Genomic DNA, 10000 nt, shown 5'->3' with positions numbered 1-10000 from the left:
CAGGAAATTATTAAAAAACAAGGTAGAAGAGAAGGGGAGGGGCGAGGATGTATTGATCAGTATTAGAGACCGTGAAATCAAAGCCAAATATCAGAGGTAGGCCCAGAAGAATAACCTAAAACAAATAACTTATTCACCAAGTCAAGGAAGAGAAGACTTTGGCCTAATGGGCTGCAGGAGACTTGGTGAATTTAATGAGCACAAGACTCAGTCAATTATTATTTTCCTTGAAGGCGATGATTAAGTAACACAAGTTATACGTATGGAGAGAGTGACAACAGGAGATTAAATTAAAAAAAGATAACTATTATGGAAAGAATCGCTAGTAGCAGCGATGTAATTCAAATAATCAACCCAGAGCTCGCGACGGCCGGGTTATTTGAAGGATTAGAATTTTTTTTTTTTTTTATTAGAGTGCCAATGTATCGCAAATCTGATATTTCATCAGTCAAAAACCTAAAAAAGAGGATTATGAAAAAAAAAAAGAATAATTCTGATATAGAGTGGTAGGATTCATTATAAAAAAGTGTCACTACAAGAGAAATACGCAGGCGAATACAGGCCCAAAGAAAAGAAACAGTAACCTCAAGAGTACTAGAATTATGAATACGGATATTATCTTCGAAGTTGAGGTAGATCTTTGCAATGAAAAGAGAAGTGATATTAAGATGAGAAGAAATTGTGTTAATGGTGATATTATTTAGGTGCACTCGTCTGGGTTCTCTCCTCTCATAGTATGCCAGTTAACTGGAAACTGTGAATATCCTCCAAAAGAGACCTGGGGCAAGGGGTTGATTGACTGATAGCAAACTCTTCCCCTACATTAACCCTTTAAACTCCGATGACAAGATGTCTTGTCATTTGGTCAAATATAACAAAAAATCATAAAACACCAAAATGTTTGATCAAACACCAGAAAAATATGACGTCAATCCTCGCACGGTCAAGCCGCATCAGATGATATTCGGATGTACGGGCCGGCGCGAGGCCCTATCTACACCACAAGCGGCTGAATGGGTTAATGAAATGAAGAGCACCCCAACTTAGTTGTGGTAGACAGATGGTGTCCAAGTGTCCACAGGACATTCAGAACCCTAAGACAATTCTTATCTTGCTTATACTTTGCTCCGAGTTTGATAACGGTTGTTTAGAATAAAACAAGATTAACTTCTGAAAAAAAAATATTATGATCTTACCCTTCATTGTGAAAAAGCATCATAGTTACTACCATTATCTACCACATGCAGCACTGCTTGTGACACTTGTCATAACTTTTTTTTTTAATTATTGTAACCTTCGCTATAAAATGAATCATCATTATCAATCTGACTGTTTTTCCATCTGTTTCATGTCATCTTCACACTTGTCACCATAAATGGACTACTTTCCTCATCATAACCAATTTTCTTGACTTTTACTTGATATATGTTTTGTGTCATCGAGACAGCTGTCACTTTTGTTGTTGCTACTATCATATTTACCATTTTTCTAATATTCATCTATGTTACCACATTGGAGAATATAAATGTTCTTTGTCATCATTATCATAATCGTTGTTGTTGTTGTCGTTCCCTAGACTGTCTGTCCGAGCAGTCCCGTTATCATAATCGTTGTCTCTGACACCTTTATTATCTTTACCGTTATTTAGATCACCATTAGCACCAGCGCTATCCAACTGCATATTTGTTAGATAAAGCCACCAAGTCTGGAAGCATTTTATTTGGGGCTGCAACACACTTACATCACAAGCCAGCAATAGAAAATCTACATGATCAAATCAGGGTATTTCAAGATTGAAAACAATGTAAGAAAAAGGGGGGAAGGCATTGGGGTTTAACCTTAGTTGCTGGATGAACTCATGTCATGACGTATTTAACTAATGAATTCCAATTTGTGAAACAATTCCAGCAGGCACAAAATCAAGCGATGTAGTTCATGGGAGAAAGGGAGGATATTATTGAATGGAAGGAGGATAATATTACATTACAACCTGCGAGTGTTGGGTTGATTAAGTATAAGTCTTGGTGTTGTGATTGCTAGGGCATGTGGTAGTAATATCCACTGTCTTCAGTTTCACACAGTGGAAACTTGCAGCCTCATAGTAGCATGCAACTTTACCAGGGACCTACAGAACCCTCTGAGAAGTACTGGCGTGTTTTACCTAGCTAATGGTGTTCTATCTCTTAATTTCCAGTTATCATACCTCATTTTAGACAATCTAAAACCTTCCTCATCTCTCATAATTCTCATTATGTCATCTACAAACATGTAAGCTTGTATCTTCCGTCATGTCATTTACATAAGGAACATGATAGGACCTGATACAGATTCTTATGGAACTCCCCTAGTCACTGCTTTCCATTCTTATCCTTCACTACTGTCCTCGTGGGAGAAGTTTGTATTTGTGTTACTACCGGGTATAAGGCAGGAGAGTATAAGTCACTACTTGTCAGCTTTCCTTATCCTGATTAACCATTACAGTATGAGTTGGCATTTGCCTATATTTCTAACAGATGTTAGGCTGTTTTACTTAACTGTACATAAACCTTTTGGTAGCAGCGTTTATGATTAGGGAAATTACTCAAATTACTTGTCTTTCAAATAGTCCTTCCGCTATTATTTGGTCGGTTCAAGGCCCCCAAACGGTGTACCATCTACAAAGCTGGCGAGAAAGTCAACGGGGAGATCCATAGATCTCCCAGTACCTAGCAGCCATGAGTCTCCTGCAAGAGAGAACGAAGCCAGTGGACGGACTCTCCCAGTCAAGATCCTGAGCTTCGCCTGGAAGACTGACTACAAGCCTACATGGAGTTTTCAGCTCCTGGAGAGCAGCGACACCAGGATTAGGTGCCTGCCTCTGGTTGCCACTTTCGTGTATTCTAGAGACATTCAAAAGGTTACCATGCTATCACGTTACTACAGCCGATTACGTTTTCACATTTTTGTTCCAGTTTACTGTTTCCACTGAAATATGACAACTCAGGTACTGACTACGGTCTTAGTTTTGTCATGACAAAGTCGCCAAACAACTATGACTACTGCCCAACGACACACACTACAAAGAAAATTACAGATCCATACGAGTAAATGAGTGGTTGAAGAATTGTAGAATGGGTACAAGTTATCTGACAGGACACGGCAACATACTACATTATCTACATAAGCATGCATTATACAAAGCATCTAGGAAGAATGAAACCCGCAGCCCCGTAAAAGCTAGCAACGGTCGCTGGGCCCTCCCTTGAATTTGTCATGGGAAAAATATATTGGACTATTGTCTGTGTTGTATCAGTGTGGTACGGTTTCTATGTCCCCGCCTTAGAGTAAAGGAGAGGAGCAGTCGCCTGTTGTCAGCTCTCCTTGGGTGAAAAGGTGGAGGAAATACAGTGGAAGTTGATAGAGAGATATCTTGGGTCCGGTCCAGATACCGATTATATCAATTTGTTGGGGCTACACCTCCAGCCGTCACGGGTCCCAGCTGGGGAGAAGTTACAAAAGAAAAAAGAAAACAAAAACAAATTAGAAATGCCTAACACCTTCAACCTGTAGTATACTTCGATTTCTCTTCTAGTTTACTTTCCACGAGGTGAATTTATTCATATAAACTAGGCGGTGGGCTGTAGGGGTCAGAACAATTTTGAACTAGTCCTTCTATTCCTTGTTGTGTATTTGACGACCTCTGCCAACTAACGGGTTCCTGGTCCTGAAGACTTGTGCACCATAGTGGACCTCGTGTGAGGGTCTCAGTGCACGTGCCTCGTACTGTTTGAATACATACTTTCACCACATTGAGCTCTCAATCAACATATACCCACAAATCTCCCTTGCTGGAAACCCACAGCCCCAAGACATCTTGCCAAGGTCACTGGGTCACCCCATAGGTCACTAAAGAAAGAGTTTTTTTTTTTTCGTTGTCTGAACTGAGTAGTACTGGACAGATTAAGATAACATGTACTGTCTTCTGTGTGATGACTGCATCTAGGGAATGAGAGGTTTAATTTCGTGCTGATTTGGTATTTTTTGGGAGATGTAGATCCAGCCTAGCGACTGAGGTCCAGGTTCTCATGGCTGCACCTCCAGTTGGAGATGTAGAAGCTAATGGGTTTCGAAGACAGGCAACGAAGTAATGGTTCCCCCGTGACGTCCGTCTTGCAGAACCACCACATGCGAGTGTCCATTGTTGATCCCTACTAGGAGAGCTACAAGTGTATGTGGCTATAGACTGCAAGGTCCTCCTGGGGTCTCACAACAGATTTTATAGAACGAGACTTATTAACATCTGGCACTATGGAGCATGTAAAACTGCCTCTCTGTACGCGAGGGTTACGGTCCACGACACTTAGCACATTGAAAAAAATCGCGTAATTCAAACCTATCTTTCCCATAGGAACTGATGTAAATATAGAGGGTTGGGTTACAAAACTTATAGAAGTGCTATCACTAACACTCTCACTAGTAGAACGCTTACTTGCCATGGCAATTATACACTATTATCACACTTTTATCACACAACACTGTTAAAAAAGCAATAGACAAACATTTCACGCTTCAATAGCTAGAAAGACATGCACGGAAAAAGCACTAGATCAATGTTTTTGTAAATATTTTGTGGCGCCAGTTAGTAACGAGAACACGAAGCCTGATCAACTTTTTTCTTTGGAGTAATTCGCCTAACTACAAAAAACGAGCAAAACGTAAATCCCACTATCGCGCGTTGTTAAAAAGACCAAGCAATATAAACTAGCGCAATAAAGAGAGACAGTCGCACTAGTTTGTTTCTAAACCTAAATTTTACTTAGCGAATGCCAGGTGATTTTAGTAAGCTAAGAGATGGTCCCAGGGCCGAAGGGGTTAGGGCTGAATTAAAGGGTCTTACTAGGAAAATAAGCAACCTAGACACAATGTCAGACACTAGGTCGAAGTCCTTCACCTGTAGGAGATGTGGCCCTTACGTAGGTCCCAGTGTAGGAGAGCGCGGCCTTGCTCACCGAATAAGCTCCTTCCTCGTGCTCCTCGTCCAGGCTCGGCTGCTGCTGGAGGGCCACCACCGAGGAGGAGGCGAGTGTGGATGGAGTGGTGGCGTTAGTGGTGATGGTGGTTGAACCGCCGTTGCTGATCGCAGAGGTAGCTGTGGTGGAGAGACCTCCCCGTCGGGGCTTGCTGGTCAAGGTGGAGGCACTGTTGTCCCCCATCAGGGACTCGCTCGTTACCACTGGGGTACTCAGTGGTCCCTTCTTGCGCTGGATCACGGTACCTGTAGTGGTCATATACACGTGTAAGCACAAGCAGCGACTATATGCCCGGGTCTGTGTTGCATAGAAAGTACATGTAGATGTTCTCGGTTCGTGAGTGTAAAGTGTGCGTTAGGTGTCTGCGTTCTCGTTCCTTTGACTGTAAGATGCCAGATAGATGAGAAGGTTATTGGAAGGCAGGAAAATGAAAATAATAGTTCAGTAAAAGCATTGAGAGTATATGACAAAGTCCCACTGTGAGTAGTGCTATCACCAGTCAGGTTCCTTCGACATAAGATAAAAAAAAAAGCTGAAAATTAGCACAACCAGCATTTCTACTAAGAAGAAGTCACTCAGAAGCCATAGCTGCAAACCCTCAATGACTTGGAGTGCGACTTTCTTATCGCACAGTGGCTAGTGCGAGACAAATCCCGGGAGCAGACGAGCGACTATGTGGCGCCGCATCTCCGCGTTGGTGTGTGGCGGGGATGTGGCTTCCCATAATTTTCCATTATTTAGAAGTAAAGTCACGTACACAAGCGTCTGTGTGGCGAACGTGTGCGCAGGTTCGCTTCTAACCAATGTGAACTTACTGGAATCCACATCTCTCCGCCACATACTGACGCGGCGATGTGGCGCCACAGAGTCGCTCTCTAGCTCCCGGCCAAAGTGCGAGGTGACACGGTGATGGTCTCTGTGGCGCAAGAATTGATGACGCCACTGGCCGCGTGACTTATCTCGAAAGGTTTGCATTTGGGTAGATCTTTCATACCAACGCATTACTGCATAACTCTTAAACTTCCATTCACACAGGCACTTTCATGCGGTCGCACAATCGCATAACTCGCATAGCGTTCTTGCTTAGTTCGCACAAGACCTCGGATATTGAGTGTATCGGTCACAATTTGCAGTATATACGCTGTATCGCAGAAACTGAATTCGCATATAATGAGACCAAAGTTTAAGACCTAGAGAATATAAAGAGCTGTATCCAAATTGGCCTCCAGCCTAGCAGACAAACCACGAGGAAAGATTGTGCATTCTGGAACTGTCATCATTAAGACAAAGAAAAGAAAGAGTCGATATGATAACAGTGCTCGTATTAATGAAAGAAGATAAAACTAACAGAAAATTTCTTGGTAAGGAGATCATAGAAAAAAAAATTAATGGCTACGTGTCTGAAGGATATCAAGAGATAATTTTTCTTACAAAAGCGTTAATTTGTGGGAAAACCTAAAGGCGGGGTAAAATTGAATCTAAAACCATAAACAAATCTAAGGCAAAGTTTGCTCGACTGAGACAAAGAGACGGAATCTCGTGGACATAGATCCTTTCCTGTACATTACAACAAGCTAAATGCAATTAAATAAATTGTTCTCAACCTGGAGGGCAGGAGCCATGACAAGAGTTTAGTGGGGCATGGACTGCTGTTACAAAGACAATTGTGATTGTTAACTTTGTAATAGAGCAAAGGGTTTCTCTTCCTCAAATTTTTATCATTGTTATTAATTTGTTTTTTCATTGTTTTTTTGGCCGGGTGGGGTTTGGGAGAAAAATGAAGAAAACCACATGAACGTTGATCATTCATGAAGGGGGAATGGAGCGAAAAAAAAGTTGAAACAACTGAAATAGATATATCTACACATATGCTGGTACACAGGCAAATGAAAACAAACACGCAAACGTGAGTCAACAGGAAATTATTTGCAATTTTTGCAGATGTTTTATATGCATCTGTAGTGGTAACGTGGCAGAGTAACATTAGATCCAAAAATATTATTTCCAAGTTTAAATCATTCGACTATTGCAAAAGTAATTAAAGAAAAAAAGTGCAAAACATTTCTTAGCACGATGCATTGCAAGTCAAGACACGGTTTTGTTGCAATACTGTACTTCATTCACCACATTCTTGAAATGGAAACCTGTAAATCTATGTACTGTCTTGGACAAAAGTTTAGTCCCTCCTCCAGTCACGTGTATTCTTGAACTTCTTTCTCCTGTCTTGGACAGATGTTTACAGATGTTTACAGATGTTTTATATGCATCTGTAGTGGTAACGTGGCAGAGTAACATTAGATCCAAAAATATTATTTCCAAGTTTAAATCATTCGACTATTGCAAAAGTAATTAAAGAAAAAAAGTGCAAAACATTTCTTAGCACGATGCATTACAAGTCAAGACACGGTTTTGTTGCAATACTGTACTTCATTCACCACATTCTTGAAATGGAAACCTGTAAATCTATGTACTGTCTTGGACAAAAGTTTAGTCCCTCCTCCAGCCACGTTTATTCTTGAACTTCTTTCTTCTGTCTTGGACAGATGTTTACAGATGTTTACAGATGTTTTATATGCATCTGTAGTGGTAACGTGGCAGAGTAACATTAGATCCAAAAATATTATTTCCAAGTTTAAATCATTCGACTATTGCAAAAGTAATTAAAGAAAAAAAGTGCAAAACATTTCTTAGCACGATGCATTACAAGTCAAGACACGGTTTTGTTGCAATACTGTACTTCATTCACCACATTCTTGAAATGGAAACCTGTAAATCTATGTACTGTCTTGGACAAAAGTTTAGTCCCTCCTCCAGTCACGTGTATTCTTGAACTTCTTTCTCCTGTCTTGGACAGATGTTTACAGATGTTTACAGATGTTTTATATGCATCTGTAGTGGTAACGTGGCAGAGTAACATTAGATCCAAAAATATTATTTCCAAGTTTAAATCATTCGACTATTGCAAAAGTAATTAAAGAAAAAAAGTGCAAAACATTTCTTAGCACGATGCATTGCAAGTCAAGACACGGTTTTGTTGCAATACTGTACTTCATTCACCACATTCTTGAAATGGAAACCTGTAAATCTATGTACTGTCTTGGACAAAAGTTTAGTCCCTCCTCCAGTCACGTGTATTCTTGAACTTCTTTCTCCTGTCTTGGACAAAAGTTTAGTCCCTCCTCCAGTCACGTGTATTCTTGAACTTCTTTCTCCTGTCTTGGACAAAAGTTTAGTCCCCCCCTCCAGTCACGTGTATCCTTGAAACTTCTTTCTTTTATTTTGGAAACTTGCACAGGGCCGCTCACGAGCGGCATTATGAGCGGGCCCTGAGAGGGGAGAATTAAGGGTTAAGAACAGGATTTGGACAAAGAATGGGGTTAGGATTAGGGTTAGGAGTGGGATCAGAACTAGGGTCAGGATTTGGGATTAGGATTAAGGAGAGGGAGGTGGTGGTGGGTAATTAAACTTGTGGGTTTCAGGAACAGAACTGCCACAATTCACCATTATTCAAAAGTCCATCACTATATAAAGCCTAGAAGTTACAAAGAACTGATAGCAGGAGAGAGTAAAATTTAGTCCGTAACAGTACTGAAAGAACACAAGCATGTGCAGCTCCTCCTTCCTCCTCCTCCTCTTGGCTTCAGTCTTCTTCCTCTTACAAACAATTAATTGCCGGAGGAGGGAATTAAACTTTGGCCATAACAGTACTGAAAGGACAAAAGCGGGTGCAAATTTCCCTCCTACTCTTCTTCCTTCCCCCTCTTCCCCCTCCTCCTCCTCCTTATTCTCCTCCTCCTTTTCTTCCTCTTCCTCCGCCTCTTCCTCCTACTCCTCCTTTTGGTTCCATTCTTCTCCTCTCACTCTTACCCGTGTGGTCGTTGTTGTAGTTTCCAGGAGAGCGAGATCGCTCGCGAAGTCCGCAACTTTCACTTATCTGGTTGAGGTCGGCAATCATCCTGTCCCAGTCGGTCTTGTCCTCTGGAGGTCACGGAAAGTGTCATCACACAACAGACTGACCTTGGTCATCCACTCCACAGCAATCTTTCCTAAGATCCCATGCCCCAAGCTCTCTTTTCCCTCTTTCTCACCAAATGAGAAGTGCACTAAAATCAAAAACAACTTTGGTAGCCAGAATAAAACTAGAGTAAAAATGGTTGCCGATGGTGAAAAAATGGCAGTGCAAGAAAAAGGTTGACAAACATGGCACTGTGCGCAATCGTGATTGGTAGAAACCAACATGCAGTGAGAGAAGCCGCTGCTGCATTATTTATCAGGCTGACGGGCAGTGACATCAAAAAACAAAACAAAAATAAAATCTTGACATGCTGACTGCTGAAAGCCACGTTCCACTTCAGCTGGTGTGAAGACTTTAATTGGTTCAGCTCTTTCGCCATGACATATGAAACGTCCAGAAACAGAGGGGCATCCCAACCACTTTTACGGCTTTCGAGTAAGTGTGAAAGGCGCAAGCCTTCTCTCTCTCTCTCTCTCTCTCTCTCTCTCTCTCTCTTTCTCTTAACTCGAAACAAGTAAAAGTGGCGGGGATGCCTCTCTGTTTTTGGACGCCTCATGGTATTATGATTTTTTGTTTAAAGTCGTGCCAAATCATTGGATTCAACTTACTAAGAAAGGAACTGGTCTCATCGGAGCTTCAACCTAGCAAGACTACAATCCTCATCCTCATCCTCCTCGTCCTCCCCCTCGTCCTCCTGCTCCTCCTTGTCCTCCTCCTCCTCGCCTTCCTCCTCCTCCTCCTCCTCTTGTTTGACTAAGATCATATTGATCTACCCAGAATATAAAACCGAGGCATGTGACAATGCTGAAGGGAGATGATGCTCTAGTGTCTTTACGCTAGAAGGCTCACACATTTTAGAAGCAGTATATATATATATATATATATATATATATATATATATATATATATATATATATCGATAAAAGGCTCAGAGGCACAGATATGAATTCACATGAAACGCGGCCTTCAGCAAAGT

At 41.4% G+C, this 10000-nt stretch overlaps 1 protein-coding gene across 12 annotated transcripts in view; it reads right to left on the bottom strand.

Annotated features, from left to right (window-relative positions):
* The window catches only part of LOC143028208 (glutamate receptor-interacting protein 2-like), a 427238-nt gene that overhangs the window by 3735 nt on the left and 413503 nt on the right, over positions 1–10000 (bottom strand). For 9 of the 12 annotated variants that reach the window (XM_076189988.1, XM_076189998.1, XM_076189997.1 and 6 more), the window contains 2 exons: positions 8877–8987; positions 4931–5254 (listed from right to left, as the gene is read on the bottom strand). In XM_076189988.1, the coding sequence (XP_076046103.1) occupies positions 4931–5254; positions 8877–8987 (435 nt within the window). The remainder of the gene's footprint in view (positions 1–4930; positions 5255–8876; positions 8988–10000) is intronic. The other 3 variants (XM_076189994.1, XM_076189993.1, XM_076189989.1) reach the window with 3 other exon arrangements.

This window comes from Oratosquilla oratoria, chromosome 9 (assembly GCF_046742065.1).
Source record: "Oratosquilla oratoria isolate Oo_2021 chromosome 9, ASM4674206v1, whole genome shotgun sequence".
Taxonomy (NCBI): Eukaryota; Metazoa; Arthropoda; class Malacostraca; order Stomatopoda; family Squillidae; genus Oratosquilla; species Oratosquilla oratoria.
Note: the sequence above shows the minus strand (reverse complement) of the source record. Positions and strands in the feature narration are given on the sequence as shown.